At 38.2% G+C, this 26,701-nt stretch overlaps 1 protein-coding gene and 1 non-coding gene across 2 annotated transcripts in view; one reads left to right on the forward strand and one right to left on the reverse strand.

Annotated features, from left to right (window-relative positions):
* Positions 1-547: 547 nt before the first annotated feature.
* LOC122792320 (serine/threonine-protein kinase Sgk1-like) overlaps positions 548-26,701 on the reverse strand; it is a 111,076-nt gene continuing 84,922 nt past the window's right edge. Inside the window, exons 11-13 of the mRNA XM_044060113.1 lie at positions 19,988-20,143; positions 10,444-10,533; positions 548-1,178 (exon numbers count right to left, since the gene is read on the reverse strand). Of these exons, the coding sequence (XP_043916048.1) occupies positions 1,011-1,178; positions 10,444-10,533; positions 19,988-20,143 (414 nt within the window). The 3' untranslated portion in view covers positions 548-1,010. The remainder of the gene's footprint in view (positions 1,179-10,443; positions 10,534-19,987; positions 20,144-26,701) is intronic.
* On the forward strand, positions 18,818-18,890 carry TRNAT-UGU. The gene has a single exon. It is a non-coding gene; the product is annotated as a tRNA-Thr (tRNA).

Genomic DNA, 26,701 nt, shown 5'->3' on the forward strand with positions numbered 1-26,701 from the left:
ATATAACTAAAATTACGTCATTAAAAACAACCTTACATTTATATATACATACATGCGTGTGTATGTGCAGATGTGTGTGTGAACTTGTGAAATAGACTGCAGATTTCAGGTTTTCATTGAGGCGTGATACATTCACAATTTAAAACTATTTACAGGCACAGTGTTACTGATGGCCTTTCCAAACAAAAGGATTTTGAATTCTGTGCTTCATGGAGAGTCCACTCACAGTGCTACAGATTCCAAGCACAATATTAAATTCCGGCTTAATTGGTAAACAATGATGGCATCAAAGTCATTATGCAATGATAATTAGCAAGGAAACTGTAAAGCTTCAGAAAACATTCACCTTAGCAATTACTAAGCAAATTCTAAGAACAAATGAATGTGGAAATAAAGTATCTAATTATATTGTGCAAATTATGCTTTTTAGACTTCTGGCTAATAGGCATGCTGTAGTGTTTTCTAGGATTAGTCAGAGCCCTCAAAACAGACACACTATATGCATTAACTGTTTATCAACCCAAAGACAATCCTCAGCACTCAGCAAGTCTTTCACGTACTCTGTTTATTCAGACGTTATGGTAGCAGTAGAAGCAGTCACTGAATGGCTAATTAATGGCTGATTATGACTTGAGGACCGCTGCTGGTGAGAAGAGAAAATTACATGAGACAGTATATTCTGTTAAGATGGCTGCAAGAAATGGAAGACACAATAAGCATCAACCTGCTCATTTTGAATGCAGTATATGTTGAGCTGGAGTTGCATTGCAGTTCCTAGATAGGACGGATGTACTTTCTTTACTCTAGGCATTACATGACACTAGTTGACTGCATCTTTGAACATGAGTATAGATAAGCAAATCTAGCTCTCAATGACTGCTATGCAGAACTTTCAGATTCCACTTTGAAGGCAACATCTTCTTCTGCTTCTGCTAATAGAATGAACAACAGCCCAGAGTGGCAGTTGTTTAGCTTGTGAATACCCCACCTCAGAATAAGTGGATCATTCTTCACAAGTATGTATCTTCTGCAGGAGGAGCATAGGAGAAACCAGGAAATGCTCCAGCAGCCTCATGGAAGTTGGAATTGATTAGCAGATCATCAGATTTCCCAAGCGAACTGGGAACAGGCTGCTGGGTAAACTCAGGATCAAAATGACGAGTATCAGTGGGACCAGTCTGAAATTGAAATACACAATAAAGCGGTTACAAATAAAAAGTTGATGTAACATTTGTTTTTAAATTAGAGTATAAGACTGCAGGAAGAAATACAAGTCAAAAAAGCTAACAAAAAGTGTTACAATGAGCTGCCCAGATCTTTACATTCCTTTTGTGTCTATGCACTAAACATTGTCCATTCCAAATACTAGTGTTTTAGATAATAATTAATTCTTTGAAATACAATGACTAGAGGGAAGTGAATGGAAGCATATCATGACACGCCCATATACTTCCCCTTTTGGGGAAAAGTGTTTCCTACTGTTTCATGCTGCCAACTTGATTTATGCATACAAATAACATAATTCCTCTCTCCATAATTTGTATATGACTTTATTCTATGTCTGAAAAGAAGTCCTGGAGCCATACCACCTTCCTGATTATGAAATAAATAAAAACAAGCATACACTGTGGATCTTTGAAAAATGATCAACTCTGACCATTCTTCAATAATTGAACTGCGCAATGACAGGGAGTCACAAGTCTGTTTCACAATTAATCTGTAGTGCAATAAATCACTGTATTTTGACTCTCTTTTCCATCTGAATCAACAGAACAAAGTTATAAAGATTATGAGTTTTTCCTTACATACTCGGTAAATTGGATACATTCCTTGAATGTTCCTAAGCTCAAAACACGTGTACATTTTAGAACAAAATATGTGAAAGTTATAAACTATTAGAACATTAGATTTTGGATGAACAGGTTTATTATTATCAACCAAGATGACTAAAACTGCTCAGTGCCTGAAACTTTTAAAGGCTACAAGCCACTCCTCTTTACCCATAATGGCCATTATACTTAATTTCCAGAACTCTGGTATGCCATGCTAATGCAGATTAGATTAAAAACATTGCTTGTAATCTTCCTGTAGACCTAGTATGTAATGAGGGAGGAGAAGGAGGAAAGACACTCTACAGTGAGGATGGGGTGGTTATGCTGATGAGGAAGGACTTATCCATCCAGATCTGATGTTATGATATGTATATAACACTCGTATCTGAGATGGGGTGGTCCATCCTCATCAACTAACAGGATTGATTTCCAAAATCTTCTTCCTGGGATTTCACCTCCATGACAAACATACTCTTAACAACTGTGGTCCAAACTGAAGCCCAAGATATAGGGGTCACATCCAGCTTGTTGTGTCTTGTGAAAGCATACAGGAAAACCATATAGCTGTTGCACAAATATCAACCAAACATGTATTCCTGTAGAAGGTTTGAGAGGTGGCCACTACCCTGGTCGAGCATTCTGTGGGAAATGAGGGTAAAGTTTTATTTATTTATTACATAACAAAATTTAATATGACCAATCACCGACTGGATCATGTAATTTTATATACCTTGGAACCCAGTTTCTTTTAAGACAATGAAACAAACAATTGTGAAACCTTTATATGGGATTAGTTGTCCAGGTAAAATCTAAGCTGCCTGTGAACATCTAAACAAAGCGGTATATATTTGCCTCTGTAAGAAGAATTTGGAATGAAGACAGGCAAGCTAGCACACCGATTGAGATTAGTTTCAGTGACTATTTTAGGGCATAAATGAAGAGTTGGTTTGGAAAACACGCTATCCTTATCGAACAGCAGGAGAAGAAGTTTAATTGACAATATTCGTAATTCAGATATTCTTCTGACAGAAGTAAAGGCCACCAGAAAAAAGAGTTTCCAGGATACAAATTTATAGTGTGCTGCAGCTGTTATCATACAGGAGGTATGATAAGGCAAGTAGCCCCTACAGAGAGCTTTGTAAACTTTATATGAAGCTAGTGATAGTGAGTTAGAACTTTGAAAGAAGTTAGAAATTGCTACTAGCTGCACTTTAATAGGAGAATAACCTAATCCAGTATTAAACATTTGTGACAAGTAGTCTAAAACAACATGTACTAAAGCAGTGAAGATATCCAAATATAACACAAATAGAAAAATGTGTCCATTTAGTTTTGTATGTTTTTCTTGTACTGGACGTCTGGGCAACAGCTGAGGATTTAGACTGCATATCTGGGCATAACAGACTCCTGGCCATCAGTGAAAGTGGAATAAACATGCAGTTAGATGGATAGAGTAAACGACAGGGTGATAGTTAGATGGAGGAAATGAAGGTACGGGTAAGGCCCGTTTGATGGGTAGAAAAGGAGGGTTTTGAATTACCTCAGATGTAGAAGTTCCTCCATAGGTTCAGGTCAAAGGAGATGGACGCAAACTTGTTAAAGCTAACATAGGGTTAAGAAAATGACATTGAACTTGCTCATGTTGGATTTTTGAATTAATTTTGCATTAAGTGGAAATAGAGGAAAAAGTGTAAAGAATTCCTGGGGGCCACTTTTTGGATGGAGAGCATCCATGGAAAAATTCTTCCATTGGAGGGACAAGAGAATAAACATTGCTGAATTTGGTATTCTTTGGGAATACAAATAGGTTGCAGCAAGGCTTTTCCTATCGACTTGATTTTTTTTTGCACAACTGACTGCCTGAGGGACCACTTGTATGGCATCATTAAATGAATGAGCCTCACAAGTGCCAAAGTACTGGCTTCCACAAGGATGTAACCAGCTATAAGAAAGTGATTCACTGACTTAGCCAATACCAATATCCTCATCACTTCTTGATGAAGGGAGAAGGAGGGAGTTTCTCCCATTTGCTTATGTTTCAGACTATAGTTATATTGTTGGGATGGTTGATAACTGCACCTTGAAATGATAGGGAGTTTTGGAAAACCTTATAATGTAGGACTGTCAACATTTCCAAAATATTAATGTGCAGACTGGCCCCTGTCTGTGTGACCATGTAGCCATTTGGACATGGTAATGCAACACCCTTCTTGCTCTTTGACTAACTCATTAGTGGCAACAGCAACTGTTAGAGTGGCAACTTACAATGAACTGTCCAGAATGAGGTTGGTAGTGTTGGTTCAGCATGCAAAGTGTGATTTACAAATTTTGGTAATCTTTATATGTTGAATCATGAAACCTGTCAAATGAAATAACCTACAATGTTTATTGTAGAATGTGCATGTAAAGGCTGGCATTCAGAACCATGTATAGCATTGCTGCAATGAATCTCAGGGCCATGAGGCATTGTGTGGTTGGTGCTAACAGGGACTGTGGAGTCCAAAGCACTGTGTTTTGTAAATGGAAGACCTTGTTTAAAAGAAGAAGAAGCACTCTGCAGGGCAGTGTGTCCAGTGTGTACCTGATGAAAGTGAGATATTGTGAGGGGTCCATCTGGGACTCTTCACTGTTTACTGTGAATCCAAAACACTGGAAGAGAGTCAGAAGAGATTTCTTCATTGAAATTAGGCTGTTTCTTTTTGAGGCATATATCAGCCAGGTATTCAAGTAAGGAAACATCATGAGTTCTTGTAGCTCCTGGTTAACTAACTGCAAATGCACATTTGGTGAACATGCAAGGGACTGTGATGAAAGCAAATAGAAGCACTTGGAACTGTTACTGTCTGGCTTCTACACAGATGCAGAAAACTCCAGGACTTCTTTGCAATCTTTATGTGAAAGTAGGTGCCCCAGAGGTCCAAACAACACATCTAGTCTTTTTTTGACAGACACAGAAGAAGGGACTGCACTGTAATCATTCAAAAGGTGACTGCATATTGGCCTTAAGTCATTTGTCTTTTTTGGGAACTAAAAGCAATCTGGAGTAACAACTAGGTCCTTTCTGGTTTGATGGGACATCTTAAATGGTTCTTTTTTTTGTATATGATTCAAAACCTCTTTTCTTGTCATACTATTTTTTTATGGGGGGTGGCATGTCAGGCAGTGACAGAGTCAGGCTAGAGTGGGAGAAATAAAATTGTGTAGCCCCTTGATATTAATGTTTTAATCTACCTGTCCTATGTAATGGTCGTCCATGCAGTCAAGTGGATGGACAGATGACCTCTAACTGTCTCCAGAATGGGAGTCAAGGTCTCAAAAGCTGACCATAGTATTCCTGATTTTGCTGCGGACGCTTACCATTTCTGAGCTGGTGACTATTGTGTGAATTGCCACAGCCTTGCAGCCCTTTCCAAATCTTCAATTGTTCTGCTGCTGCAGACTGCTCTCACTGGAAATGCACATGTGATGTAACTGGTTTATTACACTTTGAGTGAATGTGGAGGATGTGTAAATCCTCTTCAAAAACCTATCCATGGTTCACGATTCTTTACATGGTGGATGGACAGTATGACCTAGCAAAATCACAGTCTTCTTAAGGGCTGCATGTAATAACACTGGAATGAGGTTTAAGAGTTTCTGTCCAATAAATACAGCTTCTGGAAAGACAGTGGATTTTGTCAGGTCTCTTTGGTCTGTAGACAGTACAAACAAGACATATCATTGTATCCATGGGAGGGACCATTCAGGTTACAGGTTGAAGGTTGTGGAGACTAGAAGACTTCTTGCAGGATTTGCTGAGGGGAGGTTGTGAGTTCTGTAGGACATACTTCTCTTTATCTGATTATTTATCCAATCATGAGGTCAACCAGGTAGATGTTAAGGAGTTAACAACCTCATCCACTTCAATATGAAGGGCATGGGACTCATAAGGGGAGTCTACTACATGCTTTCTCTTATACTTGTGTGTCTTGCTGGACCTTGGAGGTGATAAGTTCAAGGATGATGAAAATGCCTGCAAAGAACCAGAGATACTACAGTGGTCAGGCAAAGAGTCTCCAATCCCTTTTCCAGTTGTAGAAGATTGTAGATGGACAAAGTACTAGACAAAGACATGCTTCTTGTTGAGGTCAAAACTGGCAAAGATACTGGCACTGAGGGCAACAAATATAGCAAAGGCTGCATTATCCACTTTAAGAACAACATTGATACCATGCTCTGGGTTGACTTGACCAGCCAAGCTGACAGAGGTTGGAACTCATCAGGGCCAACATTAACAATGAGAGCATTGGACTTGATTCTGATGGATAAACCCCCAACTACAGAGCTAAGACACTTGTCAAGCCATTGGAAACTTTCTGATACCAAACTGACTAATGACCTACAGTATGCATTTAGTCTTGTTGGTTGATAAAGCAGAAGCTCATCTCAGATCTAATTATTTTAGTATGTATTTGTAGTGTATTAATACATAAATTCTTGTATTGTACAAAAGCGGAGGATATATATTAAAATCCTACATGCCGGTGACATTTATTTCTGCCCATTAATGCTTCATTGCTGTTGAATACATGTAAGCTTTTTAAGGGGAACACATTTATACAAGATTTACCAAACTCCATTTGGTTAGGTTATGATGCTCTCCTCACTTTTGTTGACTGGGAAAGGGGTTCACAAACATTTTAACAAATCTTAGAATAAGGTTTATATTACTTACAACTTCCTGCTTGATGTCAGGACTTGGTGATTCATACATGATGCAGACACACTCTGCTAAGGTACAGCGGATTCATTCCTTATTCTACAAGTTATTACCATATAGCAGAATTCACAGAAGCTTTATACTATAGTAACTGTTCACCCCTCCCCCGAAATGAGCCTTGTGGTGCTGGGGCTGGCTGTACATCATAATTTTATGTGAACAGTACTGAAGTGACATTTCAGTGGCAGACACCTGTCCCACAAGAATAGGTATACTTTGTTTGTTTCATATCAAATTTGTGAGAGAACTCCAAAACACAGTAACCAAAAACAACTTCCACAAAACTATGTATGAAATAACTATGTAAAAAACAAAAAAATGCCACACAGAATACCACAAAGCCATATTTTAATCAAGTTTAAGTGCTTTCATTCTAAAACGTGTAGAACCTTTTCAGAAACAGTTGTAAAGCTGGTTTACTCCATTTAAAAAAGCCTCAATGGCGCTAAACTGAGTTCTTAAAGAGAATTCTTAGAGACGTACCACAAAAAAGACAAAAAGTGTGCATAAATGCAAATAGCTAAAAATACATTCAAATAGTAACCTTTCAATAAGAACGGATAAAAACCATGCCACGTGTAGTAAAATTGTTATTAGAAAGTTCACTTGAGTAAAAATACAAATAAATTAAATAAGTATGTATACTGCCTCCAGAATAGAAAATCAAATAATAGCAGCCTTACATTTTAGAATACTAAGAAAATCATCAATACCTGAGACAACTGTTGCATTAAGTAAGAGCTGCCAAAAAACCTCACGTTGTTCTAATCAAAGTTCCCAGTCTCCTTCCCTAATAGGGATTGGGACTTTTTCCAAAATTATAAAAAAACAGTTGTCTAAAATCTATGCATACTCTAGAATGCTTAAAAGGGGCATTAGTAATTAGTGCTTTTTTCATAACATATAAGTGTTGATAGATTCTGGTTTTGAGAGGGCTAATGGTTTTGCCTACATAAACTGTAGGGCAGGGTAAGCAGAAGGCAATATAAACGACCTCCTTCCTTTCACAGATATAGTTCCCATTAATTAATTAATTTATTTACTTAGTTTATTTATTATGATTTGTTGATCGGGAAAGTCCACTGGGTCAGGAACCCATTTACAGTGGAGGCCCGGGGAGAAAAGCTCCACAATTAATACAGTCAAATAAAAATACAGACACGACAAAAATTTTTTAACCGTAATCAGCTTTGTCTATCCTGTGACCGAAAAGTGGAGCTTTGTAAGATGAATCTGCATAGTTTGCAGGCCTCACAACTTTTCATCCCCACAGTTTTGGTGACTATGTTAAACACTTCTTTATTTTCCATCAAAAGTTTAAAGTATTTATGTTTTTTATTCACAAACCTGGGTGTTTACCCAACCTAGTCCAACAATCCAAGAGGGCCAAAAACAATGTTACAATGTCTAGCTATTGTTGGCTGAAGGGAGAAAACATCCCTATTATACTGAATCACCATAGCTTGTGATAGGTTGTCATATTTTTGCTTCCTTGTGTTGTATAGAATGTGGGTTCTGTAGACGTGGCCCATATTTGGTAATACTTTTCACCAATGCCCATGTAAACCACTTGGCAACCAAATCTGATGGCTAGCCACGATCTCTGAATAAACCACAAAGCCTGAGTTCCTCCTCTTGAAACATAATATCAACTGACACTAACCGGCTTAACCCGATAAACTGGGTCTACTTCACGTTGTCGTAAGCTGACAATATCGACTCTGATATTGTCGGCACAACAATATCGAAAGTGAAGAACATCGTGCAAGTAAACGGAAATCTCTGTAAGGGGAAATTTCCATTTACCTCAATGTAGTGCAGTCTCGGAGTTGGTATATTTAAGTAGGGGGGTGTGGGGGTGTAGGGGGGCTTGCCCCCATGCCTACGCCATTGAGTTTTTTATTTTTAAATTTTTTTTTTACGTTATTCAATGTTTTACTTAATCAATCAATAAAGTTCGACCTTTATTGATTTGATTAAGTAAACTTTCGATAATGTGATAAAGACGCGATAAACTGACACTTTACCAGGTTTCTCTTCTGCCACAAGGGATGTTGGCTGTCAAAATAGAGGCATGCATTAGAAAAAGGTTCTTTCCTAAAAATGTTAGCTTTACACCTCCCACAAATGTTGTTCATAATTACAGTAGCATCAAGGAAACTGACTGAATTTGTTTCAGCTTGATAGGTGAACTCCAAGAAATCTGTAGAGTGCTTAAGGAAGTCAATAAATTCCATCAATTCATCTGTACTCCCTTTCCATAGAAAGACAATATCATCCAGGTATCTCATATAACTTTCCACCTTATCAGAAAGGGGAGAGTTGAATACCATGTTAGTCTCCCAGGTCCACAGCACCATATTAGCAAAGATGGAGGCCGACGCAGCCCCCATAACAACACCCCTATGTGTTTGTAAAACTCTCCCTCAAACTAGACAAAGTTATTGGTGAGTACAATCACCATACACTGGTAAACCAAACTGGTGTCAGATCAATTCAGGTCAGAGCCTTTTGCCATACCTTTGAGGAACCAGCCAAGACCAAGATTTTGGGGTGTAACTGTAAAAAGGTCCTTGATGTCCATGGTAACAAACAAGCTTTCAGATTAAAATAATCAGTGTTGGCCAAGCATTCAAGGAAGTGTCAGGAGTCTTTCAAAAGGTGCCTTTTGTTGTTAAAAAGTGTTTTAATTTCAAGTCCACGTATTTCGCAAAGGGCTCAGTCTTCGATCCTGCTGAAGCCACTATAGGTCTATGGAGGGTGCCAGTCACATATTTGTGAATCTTGGGGATCCCAAATATTGCAGGGATCCTTGGGTTCTTGATGACAAAGAACTCCCTTGTCTTGGCACCCAGATCAAAATTGATAAAGATGTCTTCCAAAATCAAATCAATGCCTTGGTAGGCTATGTTTATCTCATTTCATGATGCCTCAGAGAAAAATTCCCCATTGTTCAGGTATTTCAACATTTTCAAGGAATAAATGAAACTCCCTATCAATACAACCCACCCCCCATGTCTGGCTTCATAATACATAAATTCCTGTTATTGCATAGGGAGAAAAACAGTTCTCTTTCCACCACTGTAAGATTATAAAAGGTATGCTTCTTACCAGGGCACCACTGTCTGATATTTTCCCAAGATTAAAATACAGCTTTGTGGGGGGGTCTATATTACATAGTCAAACAAGCAGAATGTCGACTAACCTTTAATCGACACATATGTGTCAAAGCTGCATTTCAACGAATGGCCAAATCATCGATTTCTTTCCAAGGGAAAGAAACTGGTTGGCTGTTCTTTTAAATCTGCCCTTTTCCCGACTGTAGGGTAATCTCAGAGTTAGTATATTTAGTTAGGGGGGTGTGGGGCGTGTAGAGGGCAAAGGCTCCCCACTTTATAGTGTTTGTTTTAATGTGGTGTATGTGGTTCGCCTATTGATTTCTTTCCCTTGGAAAGAAATAGATGATTTGGCCATTCGATGATGTGCAGCTTCGACACATATGTGTCAATTAAAGGTTAGTGTTTGTTTTAATGTGGTGTATGTGGTTTGCCTATTGATTTCTTTCCCTTGGAAAGAAATAGATGATTTGGCCATTCGATGATGTGCAGCTTCGACACATATGTGTCAATTAAAGGTTAGTCGATATTCTGCTTGTTCGACTATGTAATATAGACTCTTTTGTGGCATTCTGTGCAGCGTTTTTTGTTTTTTAAATTGTTGAGAGAGCATAAGCCTGACACTTCGAGTACTGATCAGATTTGTTATCCTCCGGTAAAAAACTCTAAACAAAAAGTAGTTAGGACTTCACAGCTGTGCACACTGAATAGCATTTTAGTAGAGACTATCACTTACCACTGTAGGAATGAATGGAGCAGTCATCTTCTTTGCCAGCAGATTGTCCCAGTTAATTGGTAGAAAGAAAGGATGAAACTTAAGCTCCATCTAAATAGGAAACAAAAAGAATGGATGGTTACTAGTGACAAAGCAATGTGCTGCACTTTTATGGCAACATATTACAATTGATTTCCAGGTGTATACACATGAAATGAAACCCAAGGTGCAAAATAAGGAAAAAAATAAGCAGGACACATTTGCATTACAACAAAACTAGTGTGCATCACATAGAGTTACTGCAAGGATAAATATGAAAGTTCTATTAGAATGACGGACTTTGAAAGGCACTGAAGACCTGCATTATGCTGACCTTATTAATGTTCTGAATATGTGATTTCATCAGCTTTGGATGCGTTATATCCAGACATATGTATGGAGGTATACAGTGATATGAAGTGGAACTGATAAGAAGGACAAGATGACATCTTAGAAGAAACTGTAGGTTATGTGGTCTGTGTTACCCTAATGTCTCACTTCTGCAAAAATCCTTATTAGACAATTTAAGAGCAAGATTCTAAAATCCAGTTAAGCAGCAGTTTGGAAATATTACTATTATTACCACTACTTCTGGATATTAGCTAAAGACTGTGAAATTGTACAAGATCCTTAAGGATGCTTTACTGCCCTTCACTTACCTCAAGGGACATTGGACTACTTTGTTAGCTTGTCTCTCTAAAGTAAAACAATCTAAAATCAAGCTGTCTGTAAAGAATATTAAACATAAATTTATTTCCAAAACCACTTTAGTAAGCTGCTCAAGGAATTTCTTAGCTTCAGCCTTAATCTCTCTCCATAACGGAAGTATTTAAATGGACAAGCTGACAATCTTATTAAGTCCAAGCTTTTTTTCAGGAAAAAACACAGTAAAAACTTTTTACACACCAACAGGCTTGATCTTTTTCTTCTTAGGACTTTAGCTTTAGAAGAATTTAGGTAATTTAGAAGAAATGCAACAGAATGACAATATTAAAGAAGTGCTTCATGAGATACTGATAAATTGTTATAGTTTTCTCTAGCAATGATAGATAAAGTGAGGGAACATGTAGAAAAGGTAAATTATCTAACAGAATAAGACTGTGTGACGGATTACACATGGGTTGGGTTGATGAGGTTATAAGTGTGGTGGAAGCAAGTAAGTGAAAAAAAAATGAAAAGAGTCTGTGTTTCTAAATACACAACATTTTCAAACATTTGTAATATTAATAGAAGAAATTAAAAAAACTTTTTTCAGATAATTTTCTCAGAACTATTTTACCTAAGAAACCACATTTTTCATGCTAAGAACTTCCTAGTTTGGGTGGTTTCCCTTCTTTTAAAAACTCTCTCCTTGATAAGTTTGGGTTCGGAGTAGAAACGTTTAGACTAAATGTAATGTTTGCAGATATGTATGTCAAAATCAAGTACATTTTATGAATAGTAAGAGCATAGCTCTGAATCAACTGTATACTCATTTGTCCAATATAGTTATATGGAATAAAGTGTAATTGTGTAGTTCCTAAATGGTACATTGGCAAAATGAAAAGAGTGGTTAAAAAAGGATTAACGAGCAAATTTGTGGCATAATATGCAGAAATTTAGAAAGCCCTGTTGCGATACATGCATTAGAGAGCCATGTTAATTTTTCAAAACTTTCAATTTACAGTGTTGGACTCAATTCATTTGCCCATAGATGGGGACAATAACAGAGATGAGAAAGTATTTGAAGTCTGATTTATATTTAAATCTGGTACATTTTCACCTTCTGCTTTAAATGTGCTGTAGATGTTCTGTTGCAACATGTAATATATGATAATTAACTTATATTGTTGTATAGTAATAGCCTTTTGTCTGTTTTGTTCATATCTTGAAATATGTAACAGATAAGTTTATTTTTATAGATAATTATGTTATTTATGTTGACTGAACTATGCTGTCTCTTTAAATATTAATTAGTTTGATTCTTTACTGACTGTATTAAGATGGTTAATAGACATGAATATTTTTTCTGCTTGGACAGCTTTTTAAAATGAAGTCCTAGAAGAATAAGAGTATAGACTTTTTTCTCCCGATCAGTTTTGTGTTTGCATTGTAATTTGGATGCTCCTTTTGTGTGTGCATTTGTTTGCAGAAAACCCAGACTGACACAGAACAGAAGATGGGACTGAAACTAAGACTCCGAAGCTATGAGGCAGCTATCTTACAGCAAAACTGCCATGCTGATGAATTAGGGCAGTTGCAAAGGCTCCCAGTTTAAACTAAGATCTGTGGACCTACCGCATGGGTAAAATTACAAGTGCTAGAAATGGTTGTCATTTTTACTTTCTTGGTTATTTGTGCTTGTTGATGACAAACTCTCTTGACTCCATTTTAGCGGAAAGCACAAACTTTGCAAGTCTATTTTTTCTTAGGTGAGCTAAAAAGTTTCTTTATCTCCTCTGTATCAGAACTGTGAGTGGTTTTGGGTTTTAAAACTTCCAGCTTCCGAGGGGTAGTTCTTTGTCGGCTTCCAATTTCTGGCAGTCCCAGATTTCTGTTTTGCCTGGGGCTATAGCCAAAACCACCCACAATTAATGATAACCAAAGCAACCAAGAAAACAGACAACACCACAACACTACTGGAGAGTTTACCTTGTGCTTATGCCTTCTCCTCAATACCAGGCACACTGGGATTGAGATATATTCGCCCTCACCAATTCTGGACAGCACCAATTTACTCTTCCTGTGTCAGAACTATGACAGCTCAATGGGGTGACTAAATCATTGAGAATAGCTCCTAGGTTACTATTACATTATTCTCACACCTAGACTTTCCTTCCTGGATTCTCCTTTGGGGCACTCAGAGTGCTAATGCATCAAGTGTGCAGAATCTCCAATTTATTATTTTTTGCTCCCCCTTCCACCACCAGGAATTGCCAGTCTCAATATCATTGCCTTGCTGTCCATCACAAATGACGCATTTATTCTATACCCTAGGGAAGACATTTTACGTGTGGTCTTCTCTTATAGGTTCATAGGTAGGTACTAGACTATCAGCCCAGGGCCTATGTAAGCCTAGCCAATGAGGTTTTCTGGCTTTCGACACCCAATAAAGTAATTTTCCTGTGGCCTTGTCAAGCAGAGCCACAAAAGTTATCCCTGGGGTGAATTTCCTATTTCCCATCCACTCATCAAGATTTGTCTTGAAGAGTGCTAATGAAGAACTCTGCTTGACATAGATAGGTAGCTTGTTCCAGAGTATGGGAAGTCTCTGGGACAGGAATCTATACGGTTTATTCTGGTGATGACGTTTAGGTCCCTAGACCATGTATCTCGAAGGGATTGGGATTTTTTTAGGTGTAGCATGTCCAACAGCTCTGGGTTTGACATAGCTTTGTATGTCAGGCAGAGATCACCTCAGAGTAGGCGATATGTTACAGAGTAAAGCTAGAGTTTTTTGAGACGGTCAGCAGAGGGCATCTGTTTGAGTCCCATAATCCTCTTTGTGGAGGTACTTCTGTGGCCTTTCCAGCTGTTGCAGATGTCTTGTGAGGTACATTCCAAAAGGGGCATTGTACTCAATAATGGGTCTCATGAGAGTCATGTAGAGGGGAAAAATGACCTCTTTTTTCCTGGATGAGAACCTTTTGTGATGAGGTGTGCCATGTAGAAGGATTTCCTGACTACTGTGGTGATGTGATTATCAAAGGAGAGACTACTGTCCACCTGAGTCTCAAGGTCTCTTATCACACCTTTGGCATTAAGTGGACTGCCGCCTATGTGGTAGTTCATGAGTACAGAGTTTTTACCAAAGGGGATGACAATGCACTTTTTGGCGTTGAGCTTGAGGCCATGGCTGTGACACCAGTTACCTGTCTCAGTGAGGCCCTTCTGTGGGATATCTATGTCATTTTGGGACACGACTATGGCACCCAATTTGCAGTCATCTGCAAACTTCGTCAGCCAGAGACCCTCTGTGTTAGCCCATACTTCAGAGAAGTAGATACTAAATAGGAGAGGACCCAAGAATGAACCCTGTGGTACACCACTTGTCACTGGTTTGAAGTCAGAATTGGGGTTTGCAACTTTTACCGTGTGGGTTCTGTCAGTGAGCCAGTTGGCAACCCATCTTGTGACGTATGGATTTATACCCAGTTTAGTGAGTTTATCTGTAATACCAGAATGGAGGATGGTGTCGAAAGCCTTGGCGAGGTCAAGATAGGCTGTGTGAACTGCCTTACACTCTTCTACTGCTTTGGTGACTATTTCAAAGAGGTCAATCAGGTTCGGGAGGCATGATCTGCCTTTCACTAACCCAAACTGGGTGGGGTCTAGAGTTTGGAGGTTACCAATGTCTTTGTTTATGAGTTCCATGATTATGCATTCCATGGCCTTGCAGACCAGGCTCGTCAAGCTAATAGGGAGATAGTTCCCGGGGCCCGTCGTGGATCGCCCTTTGTGGAGTGGTATACATGTTGTTGTGCGCCATTCAGTGGGTACAAAGCCTGATGTGAAGTTATGATTGAGCATGGTGCTTAGGTGGAGGGCCAGTTTGTTCTGAAGTTCTTGTAGAACGCAGCCTGGGATGTTGTCCAGTCCCATGGATGCTGTGTTCTTGGCTTTGGAGAGTGCAGTTATTACCTGCTCAGTTGTGATTTCAGGGGCTCTGCATTCTTCTGGTATGGATATGGGCCCTTTAGTGGGTGAGAGGGGGGTGAAGTTAGCACTGAACCTATCAGCCAGGATGTTGGCGATATCAGTTGCTTCTGTAATTTTTGTGCCATTGTGCTGTAACTCAGAACAGATCTGGGTGTTGCCATTGAGATTCTTGACATAGCTATAGAATGCTTTGTGGTTGTCCTTAGAATCTGTGGCAATCCTGTATTCATAGCTAGCTTTGGACGATTTTATGAGGGATCTCAGCTTCTTACTGAGGCTGACCACTCATGGGTTTTTACTCTCTTTTGCAACAGTTTCTTCCTTCTGTTGTAGAGTTTGTTTATAGCAGGGAACCACCATATTGGGTTCCTTTTTTTGGAGGACAGTGTCTTGGTTCTGTTAGGGATAGCCAGATTCATGCACTCTTGTAAGTGCTTATAGAATGCAGTCATGTAGGATTCGGCAGTCATAACTGTATTGTCCATCTGCATGGGTGTTGTGAAGTTTGCCACTTCTGTCTTAAGAAGCATGACGTTGGCTTTGAAGAAACTTTTTACAGTGGTTTCCTTAATGGGGGTGGGGGCAGGATGTGGATATCAATGGTGATTAGCTTATGGTCGGATCTGACCAATGAAGAGTTGACTTCAGGTGTGGAACACTGGTCACTCATGTTGGTAATGACTAGGTCTAGGCTATTGCCACCCCTGGTGGGGGTGTGGATAAGCTGATCCAGGGCATTGGAGTTTATGAATTCTAGGAAATGTTGAGCGAAGGAGTTGGTGCATCTGTAGTTTTCCCAGTTAATGGTGGGGTATTTGAAATTGCCCATTATTAGGGTGTTTGGTTGAACCCTAATATTTTCCAGTATATCAAGAAAAGAGGACTGGGGATCCTGGGGCATGGTGGGGGATCTCTAGCAAGCTATAATTTGGACTGCAGTTTTGCCCAAAGTTAGTTGCACTTGGATAATTTCAGATGCATTATGTTGGGCAACTAGCCTGAAGGTGTGGATATCCTTAATGAATATGGACACACCTCTGCCTTTGGTGTTCTGGTCCAGGTTAGATGGCCGAAAGGTATGGTATGAGTTACAGCCTGGTAATGCAGGGGAGCTCTCTGGAGCCTTGAACCAGGTTTCAGTCAGTGCACAGATATCGATGTTCTCCATTTTAAGGAGTACCTTGAGTGAGTGCATTTTGAGGTTTGGACTTCTAGCGTTGAGTAGCATTACCCTCAGTTTTTGCTTGACCATACCTGTTAGGGTGGTGGGTTTGTCCTTTGAACCTTGCCTAAAAAGGCACTATAGGGGTGTCAAGAGCCTTAGCCAGTACCCAGAATCCCAGGGGTGACAGGTGCAGGTCATCTCTGGCAAAGCATTGTGGCCTGTCGACCATGTTGTCCCAGGCAAACAGACAATGACACCAGAAGCTTAGCCAATTGCTGAAGTCAATCATTTTGTCCTTGCACTGTGGTATCATTCTGGGCAAAGCTAGGATGCTACTCAGGGCTAGGGTCATACCTGCCTGGATTACAAGATCAGAGAGCTCTTCCATGTCTCTTTTCATGTAGTCCAGGGACGTACATCTCAGGTTGGTCACACCAACATGGACAATGACTAAGGTATATTTGTACTTGTTGAGGAGTGACCTGAGTGCATTAGTTATGTGGTGGATCCTGGAACCCAACAGGCAGCTAACAGTAACCTTCTCCTGATCTATTCTGGTGAGTGGAACATCAGTGTGCCTGACTATAGAGTCACATATGACTAATGTGTTGGGTGCTTTGTTTTGCCTTATGGGCTGTGGTTGAGTGGCACACTGAGGCTGTGGGTTATGTGTCTTTTGGGTTGTGTTGGGTGGAAGTTGCTTGTGTTTCTGCTTTGGAGGTCTCTGTTGTTTGGGAAGGTTATTATTGAGAGCCTCCATGAATGTTTTTGTGTTTCTTTGTGTGGGTTTTGGTGGTGTAGGTTTAGTGGGACTATGTGATGAGTGCAGTGTGGTGCAAGTGTTTACCTTCTCCTCTTGACTGACAAGTTCAGTCTTGCTTTGAGACAGCTTTTCCTCCAGTTTGGCTAGATAAATGCATCTCTCACAGGTTGTAGCATTGGGTGGTAGGACGAGAGGGTTGTCAGTGTACATGTGGCAATTGCTACATTGCCCCAAGATGCCTAGATTCATAAGGTAGACAGGAGCTGTCCCTTGGACATGCCTGGGCAATCATTAATTTCCTCTAGACAAATGAGGGAAGTAAATACTAGAGCTGTTTCCCTCTAAGCAACTGAGGAAGATAAGTACAAAAAAACTGTTATCCTCTAGGTAATGAGGAAGACTGAGTGTTGTAGTAATCTGTAGCTTATTTAGTACTTATGACAATTCCTGAACCAGTACTGAGCATGAAGAAGCAGATTCAAGTGTTAAAATTAAGAATCTGGCTACTTTTAAGGGAAAAACTGAAGAGCAGACTTTATGGCACCAGGAATAGTTTAGCCCTAGCTATGTGGCACTGCGCGATGCACAAACCCACTCAAACACAGGTTTTTAACTCAGAAAGTTGAAAGGGATAGAAATCAGCCCAAAATAGCCAATAAGGTTAATTTCAGAGCTGGAAACAACTCCTCTTGTGACAGGTAGGCTGTTTCAACGCTTACCACTCTCACTAATAAGCAGAAAGACCTCCCACTACCACAACAAGGTCTGGACCACTCAGAAACACAGACTAAAGTCCTGAAACCAGCAGATCTGGGATACGGACTATTCTAGTATAGGAAAGGGCAGGAAACAAGCAATACAGATAGTATTTTTTTTTTATTGTTTTTATGACATTAAGCTGCAAAAAGCAATTTTAACAGTAACAATGCTCAGAAAAGGCTGTTGCACTTGCGTGTGACACCTACAGAACTAAATACAGTTTAAATGTTTAACTTTTAAGCAGATAAATCAAGTGCACACACAATAAAATGATTTAACAGTAAAATGCAGCAGAAGTACAACAGAACCACAGTAAAAATGGCTTTTTAAAACAAGACCGTGTGGTTAAGCAATGGTTCCAGTGCAGAAAAAAGTACATGATCATTTACTGAGGCAGGCTTCTTACCACCTTATGACCTTTAACTCAGCTTCATCAAGAAAACAGATAACTAGCATTACTTTGATGCACTGTACGGTTTGGCAAAGAGAGGCAGAACTAGTTCTGAAATTTTGTTCCTCTTTTAATGCCTAAAATGCCAGTAGAACCCCTGTCACTGACACTATAATCAGATCTTCAGCCTGTACACCAGAAAGATGGCCCACAAAACATAATATAGGCATAAACTGACAGCAACGAGCTTATTTTCCGTATAAGGCATTTCCGCTGATTTTCCACCCATGTTCTGTCAGGTAGCATTCCAGAAGTAGCTTAGTAATCTCCTAAAATACACACATGCATGTAAACTCTCTGTCTCTGTCTGTTTCTCTGGATCACTATCACTATCTTTAGAATGCTTTAATCTACTTGCACTGTCTTAGAGCCACAGTGAAGTCATGTAAGTAGGGGTGGCTGATCTGGATGCAAACCTGTAAGTGGCACCAAACAGGTTGGCAGATTATTACAGTGATCACCCTCAACAGCCTGAAAACTGTAAAACTGTTATTTTCTTTTAAAGGCAGCAACAAATTACTAGGTTTCAGCATAATAACACATTGCCACCTTTAAAAACGCAGTATGACAGTTTACATCTGGCTCTGTAGTTCAGGGGTAAGAACACTGGTCTTGTAAACCAGGGGTCATGAGTTCAATCCTCATCAGGGCCTGTGGCTTCTTTTATAGCTCAGCTAGAGTTGTAGTACATTGCTTTGACTGTGGTGTACAGGGTCTTGGGTTCAAGACTGGGCAGGGCTGATTATTTTTTTTAGCTGAGGTGGCTTAATGGTAAATTGCATTGACAAGCTGCCACTGAGTGATCACATGTCTATTGCTAATTGAAAACAGGAATGTGCCAAATGTGGCTACCTATGGAACTCTTAGGACTCACTTTGCCAAGTCCAGATACAGTGAAAAAAACAAAAAAATGAGAGAAGAGCAAATATCAAACATAATTGTTCTCCTTTAAACTTGGTTTTGCAAGGGGCCAAGCACCCCTGCATCCCCAAATGTTGGGACCCCCAATCCCCCACACGTATATGTACCAACTCTAGCATTGCCATACTTTAGATAAAAGGGAATATTCCAATAAATGGTTATCTTGGAGTTGGTATATGTATGCATGGATTTATGGCCATCTGGTCTCCACATTTTGGGACTTGTCAGTGTGAGTCAAGAAATTTCAGATGGTTACCATCAAATGGGTATATTGCCAAGACCACCAAACTATACTGCTACAACTCTGCACTGGCTAGTCTGTAAGTAATCTAACTTCACTCTACAAATGAGGTTACTATATGTGAAGTTACTAAAGAAGCATGTGATATCAGCTTCACCGTGATACTGAGCATTACTGTTTGCTTTTCATTTTAAGCTTTTATCAGCATGTTGATAGTCAAGAGCTAAAGAGCTGTTTATTTTAGCTCTGAACATGTGCTTCATAGATCTGCTCTACGGGTATAGGGAAGATCAAATAGTGCAGGCAGATCTTAGAAGGACTGTTTCTAGTTGACTCTAGTTTTAGTTTTGGTATTCATAATATCACACCACAATTTTTTAAAAGATGCAAGACACCTCCATGTTATTTTCCTGTGGTAACTGAAGAGTATAGAAAATGGTAAGTGTACTGCGTTTGCCTCTATTTCCGCACAGGAAATGTTGCAAGTGATACACCATAATCCAAGGTTCACTACATCAGGGTTCTAAGGCTTAACTACAAAGAAAATAAACACTTGAATCATAATTAAAAATAAATACTTTGACTTACAAAGTCTTCTCTGACTCCAAGCCTTTTCCTCGGATCTTTCTGGAGCAGGCTCTCAAGTAGCTCCTGTGCTGCATTTGACACATTGGGTTTTAACAGCAGAGGCTTGTGTAAAATGTTACTGTACATCTCAGCTACATTTCGACTATAGAAAGGTGGCTGTTGAAGAAAAAGAGCACATATCTCAGTTTAAACTGCTAACACTGCTGACAGAGCACACATCTCAGTGAAAACTTTTAATATTACTAACCATTTAAACAAAAACTATCCTGCTGGCACTGAAATATGAAGATTGAATAAGTGATTCAGTCATTAACATTTTTCTTTCATTTTACTGACAAAAAGGATGGTGAAACCATGACAAAATTATGAAATCTATATTTTGATGGAGACCCCTCAAATGTCCCTAGTTTGGAGGAATGTTCTTAATTTCAGGCCTGATTTACCCCCACACAGGTTGTCCCTATTTTTGGAGGTATGTCCCTATTTTTAGGCATTATTACCCCTTCATACAGTTTTCTGAATCCCCCTCGTCACACTTGATTTTTGAAACTGTCTAGTACACAGAAAACCAGACTGCATGACCAACATATTAGTGGTACTAAGAATTTAAAGAAAGAGGACACACTTCTTACATCTCCTTTTTTTCTTAAGCAAAATTAAATTTTACAATACAGTTTATTAAATTCCACAGCTTTTACACTGTCTCTTTGATAATGTGCTTATCTTTTTCCATTATTTTGTCACTCTGTTTTTTAAACATGTATTTATAAGTAGTATTACACACTTCTACTGGAAGCAGGAAGAGTTATGTGCTATTTGACATTCAAAGGTTATGATAATGAGATATCCAGATTTTTATCTGGATGTTTTACATTTCAAGGGCCTTTGTTTCCATTTTCAAGGTCTGCAAGTTGAGTGGTATGTTTAATGGTAAAGCACACAACATTGTGGGTCAGTGCACAATAGTGATATAGTTTTGAAGTGAAGTGCAGTGACAAAGCAGGTTATATGTTTTTCTGGATGTCTGCAGTTTTCCATATACTGACCTTCATTGTGCCAATTATAACATAGATATGTAATAATCTCAGAAAAGTACTTCTGATTATTTTTTATTGAAGAATGCAAATTTCCATGATTACACTTAATCAGGCCCATTTATGACCATTTTAGAAATATGTATCACTCCTTTTTACTTAAATTATGTAATGTTTACAGAAATGCACCTTATTTCTATTATACTGAATTCATGAAATGTATTCCATTTTTTCCTCAAACATTTAACACTATCAGGATGTTGATGCAAGTGTATGGTTAATTTCTGAGCAACCAGCAACCTGTATTTGACATGCGATCTAGGTAATGGTGTGCCATACTGATGGCTGTGGTGGTAGTGATGGTGAAGAGGAAGATATGAGTGGCCACTGGTCTGATCATGTTTCCTGGGAGGTGATTGCTCAACTGGTAACATAACATATGCCAGTGAGAAGGTATGTGCACACTCAAGATAGTACATGTCCAGCCACAGGACAGTGAGTAGCCATATACATAAACTCCATCATAGCTGCTGTAAAAAAGATCTTCCTGCTTTGGTAAGGGATAAATGTGGAATGAATATAGGTAGAATGGATGGTCACAAGATGGCCTGTAACAATACAACTGTTGTGACAAAAAGAGTCAATTAATTAATCAATAAATAATCAAGTAAAGAGAGAAAAGATAATCACATCTATGTACTCTGTCAGTTGGAGTGATGAATATCCATTTGGCATGATTATGACTTCATTATCCAGTCTGATGTATTATTTTATTATGACAGTGAATCTATGGTAGTGTACTCCAGCAGCTTAATCCTAGTAACAACAAGTGCCCTGATGGCACACTACAGGAAGGTACACCACGGTATTGATAGAATGATACAGGAAGCACAACTTAGAGGTCTTATTTATTTATGTTTTCTTTCAGATCTGTTTCTACAGACATATAGAAAGGAAAGGATGAAAGGGAGGAAAACAAATGAAATAATTCCCTTGTTAGTTTCACACGGTAATTACATATCTTCTACCAATTGCACAGCTCCAAATAGTCTTTCAAATAACACAAAGTTCCTTTGACTTGGCATACCTAGATAAAGGGCACCTACTTCTACTCTAGGAGGCCAGACTGAAGTATAAAGAATGGACACAAAAGAGAAAAATAACAAAAAAGTTGAAATCTGGAGATAGTAGACAGAAGAGTGTTACATGCATGGTAGCAAGAGAACTCACAAGAATATAAGGCTAAGAGAAAGGCTAGCAGCAGGGACTCTATTAATTATTTTGGTCTGCCTCAGACCTTAAGTCTGTTAATATTAATTAAATAATATTAAATTCTGATTGAGAAAAAGATGTAATTGGACAAAACAAAGCCTCTCAGTAGGTACATAGGTAGAATTCTTGAAATTACATTCCAAATCAAGTGCCTACATCAGCCACCAAGGGCTAAATAGAAATGCTCCTGATGGCTGTCTGGATGATGGCCTTCCATGACTGGCTCTCACCTCACATGGAACAAACAGGCCTATTAACAGAGGAGGACTGGTGGTTGGCAAACAATGGGTGGAGAGGATAAAAAATACCTAGAGAAATAGTATGCTGATGAGAAACAGCACCCAAACGTGACTTACAGGAGAACCACACCCACAGACTGAAAAAAAACATGTTTATTTCATGATATCTTGATATTTCCTACAGTTTAACACTAATTTTGGACTCTATACTTTTTTATATTTTCATTGTTTAAAAGACTATTACAAGTCTGATATGGGAGTGATTAATGCTAATATTATACATGCTAATATTGTTATAACAAATATCAAACAATGTAAATACTTTACAGTGAAAACAACTGACATTGGTGCTGTTTTCTGACACTTTTACTCATTTAAACTAATTGCTTTCTTAGTTAGATGCTTTGTTTTTAACATTTTTCACTGTATTTTCACCTTAGCAATTATAGCTATGGTTTTCAGACTACTTAGGTTTTCACTTGTAGATTTATACACATTTATTAATATTATGATTTTTTTTTACACACAAACCTGATGAAGTATTTATTTTGTATGAAAGTGATCTTTGTTAAACGTGCTTCAGTTTATAAGTTACTAATATTTGTTCTGATAGCTATCTGGTGGTAGATCTTTTTGCTATTTAATTAGTTAGTCATTTTGTTAGTGAGTTGGTTTCTTAATTAATAAAGTTTGGATTGGTAAGTTAGTCTTAATAAGCTATTCTTATATATTTTATCTCTAGCTTTTTAGTTTCAGTTCTAAAGTAGCACAGTTTCAGTTTACACCATGGTATTAAAGGGTGAAGGGGGACTTGGTTAAAGGAATGAGTTTAATGCTTTATTGCTGTTAACAGAACCTCCCTCTGTAACCACTACCTTGCTCCAAATAACCTGATTATATATAAATAATGAATGTATTCGTTTTTCATTATATTCGACTAGGATCACGTTTGTGTGTTTCAATAAAGGATATTCCATTTTAACTTAATTGTGGACTACCTACTATTTTATTATTTTGTAGTAAGTGTTTTAAAGTTCAATTTTTATTAGTGAACTACGTGCATAACATATTTCAAGGAGTCAACTTCATGCCTTCCACACTGCAAAGTTTCTGCTTAGTTTGTTTTTGAGCTAGTATATGTTGCATACTGGGTTTTCTGAGACTTTGAAGGATACTTCAGGTTTTTATTTATTTTTTTATATTTTTAAATGTAATTCCAGAATCTGACCACATGGGCCCCAGGATCTTGATTTTTAGTCTATCTATAAGTATCCCACATTGTAGTGTTTGGTATTAAAATATTATATGATAGCCCCAAAGTTCCTGTCAATACATTGACTTTACATGTGTTTTCACATATACCCTGCTTTATTTTATTCAGTCAGGTTTAATTACCATTTCTTGCTTTTCAATGATTACTTAAAAGACAAACAGGGACAGTCACATACAACAGTATTCTCAGTGCCTGTTACTTCTTTTCCTTTCCAAAATGGCCAATTTTCAATATTTTGTTATGCCTGAGTTGTAGTCCTTACACTCATCTGCCCTCTCCCTAAACATCTTCCTTTTGTATCTGTCAAATTGGAAAATTTGAGCTGTTTGCTGCTGTGATTGATAGCTCACAACAGGAAACAAAGTTCATGTGCTAAGAATACTGTTCTGTGTAATCTGTTTGTCTTCTAAGAAGTCATTGAAAAGCAAGAAATTGTAATTAAATCTGACTGACTAAATTATAGCAGAGTATATGTGAAAAATATATGTAAAGTCAATGCATTGACAGGAGTTTAGGGGATATGATGTAATATTTTAAAGCCCATCAGTGCATTGTGGGATACCTGGAGGCAGACTTAAAAATCAAGATGCCAGACCCCATGTGGGCAGATGCTGGAATTACATTTACAAATATAAAAAAAAGAATATAGAATCCAAATGTAGTATAGGAAACATCAAAACTTGATAAAATAAACATGTTTTTTCAGTCTGTGGGTGCAGCTCTCCTTTAAGATGTTTTATGTGGTCATTATCAGTGACTGCTGACCTATTTCTTGCAATTATCATCATAAATCTCTAGAACACACATTTTAAATAATAGTCAATTAACAAATTGTTAGCTAATACAGGCACTAACAATGGCCCATGAGGTACATATCTAGTAGTATAAATCAGCTCCAGTAGTTACTTATGATGGTAAATTTTTGTCTTCATGCTGTCAGATGTTCAACTAACTATATGTTGATTAGGTATTGATGTTTGCCTGCTTACTGCATTTTTATCACATCTGTATGAAGAATTCTATCAAATACCTTGGAAAGGTCCATACTGATGCCAACTAATAGAAGACACATATCAAAAATCATAGAGCAAGTAGTATAAAAGCCTCTAAGACTGGACAGAACAGGATCTTTTTAATGAATCCATGTTAAAAGAGGTCCATAGACAAATACTGCATGCTGCACGAGATACCCTAAAGTGCACTTTTCAAAGCATTTACACAAAATGATGATTCAGCTTATAGGTCCATAATTAGACATCAACTGATGGCCTCTTGATTTATAGATAATTAGAGTTTTGGCACCTTTTCTGGAAGGGAGTACATATTCTACTGATAAGTAGTGCACAGTCCTGATAGTGCAGATTTCATAAGTAAGCCCTCTGTGTGGAACCATACCACCAGTGAGTTTGTTTTATCTTAATGTCTTATAAATCTGTAGTTCAGAAGAAAATGTCAGCTTATCCACATGTATAGGCAGATTACATTTGCTATTATGTTAGATGGAAATTTTTATTTAAGGTATTTCAACAATTCATGTGCCGTGGAAGCTGGATTGTAAATAAGTAGGCCATTGACTAAGAGGTGATCCAATCTAGATTTTGCAACTTCCATTATGTTTAAGCAAGGACTTTTTTGTTATCCTGAACTCTGAGTAAGGTTTTATTCTCGTATATAACTTGATGAAGTCAGACATTCCTTTCAGACCTTTGGAGATATTGTGGAGATTTTTTTGTCAGCTGCACTACTGTCACATTTTCAGTATAGAGTTAAAGTGTTTTTTTTTTTCCCGAATACATTTTGTTAAGAGTTGTGCATTCAGGGGCTTTTATTTGGATTAATATATTTTGCGATATGGTCTGTAATTATTAATAACATTACAGCATTGACTGTGGAAAGCTTCCCAAGAAGAAATTGATGGATTTCCCAAAACAATTACTTGATACTGATCTGTGTAATTCAAAGATTTCATAATATTTTGAAAATCAGTGTTAATCAGATCCCTAAACATTGTAAACTGCCTGCCAAGAGGTAATAAGAATAACTTGCATGTACTTGTGCAATGATCTGAGTTTACTAGTGGTTTTCCAGCTAAGATGTGTAACAAATTTTAGCACTACAAGCAGCAAATTCCATACTTTTATTCACTCTGGTAGGCTCCAGCACTAGTCGTTCGGGTTATAAAGAAATTTATTTTCAAATTCTGAACTTGGCTGCACAAACCTAAGCACAGGAAAAACAAGAGAACCATCGAGCTCCAGAAGAGCAGTCATACAAAGCCCCTGCTGTTTGGCACTGAATTTAATCCCTTTGCAGTTGTCCAGTGAAGAGAGTTCTGTAAGTAGTGATGCCATCATCATGCTATAGTGTTACAAAGAGACATCAGAATGTAGCAATGAACCATGATTATAAGCAGCAGTACATTCAATGTAAACAAGAAATGAGACAATACATTACCCAAATGGCAAATAGCATAGTCTAAGTACCTGAACCCACCTTCTAAAACCTGCCAGTGAGCAGAGATCAAATCAGCAGAGGACCTCACCAGCTATACACTGGTAGAAGTGCTGCTTTTCAAGCAAAATGTCAAGGTACACAGTGTCCCCTGCATATGAGATGACAGCAGACACCAAAACTAAATAAGTGCAGTCATCTTTGCTCTACAGGCTTTGACCTACAGCTAACACAAGAACAGATTTACTAGGAAAACATTTTATGAACTCACACTAAAAAAGGTGAAGGACATCAGGGCTGTCAGATGAGCATTTAAATGTAGGTAGAATACCCACTTATCAACCTTAACCATAAAATGAGGGATGGTTATACGTCTGCAGTTTACCATATCGCAAGGATCCACAGATGGTTTCTGAGTATAGATACAAAACCCAGTGCCTTGACA

The sequence above is a fragment of the Protopterus annectens genome, chromosome 1.part2 (assembly GCF_019279795.1).
Source record: "Protopterus annectens isolate FY-2018-M chromosome 1.part2, PAN1.0, whole genome shotgun sequence".
NCBI lineage: Eukaryota > Metazoa > Chordata > Ceratodontiformes > Protopteridae > Protopterus > Protopterus annectens.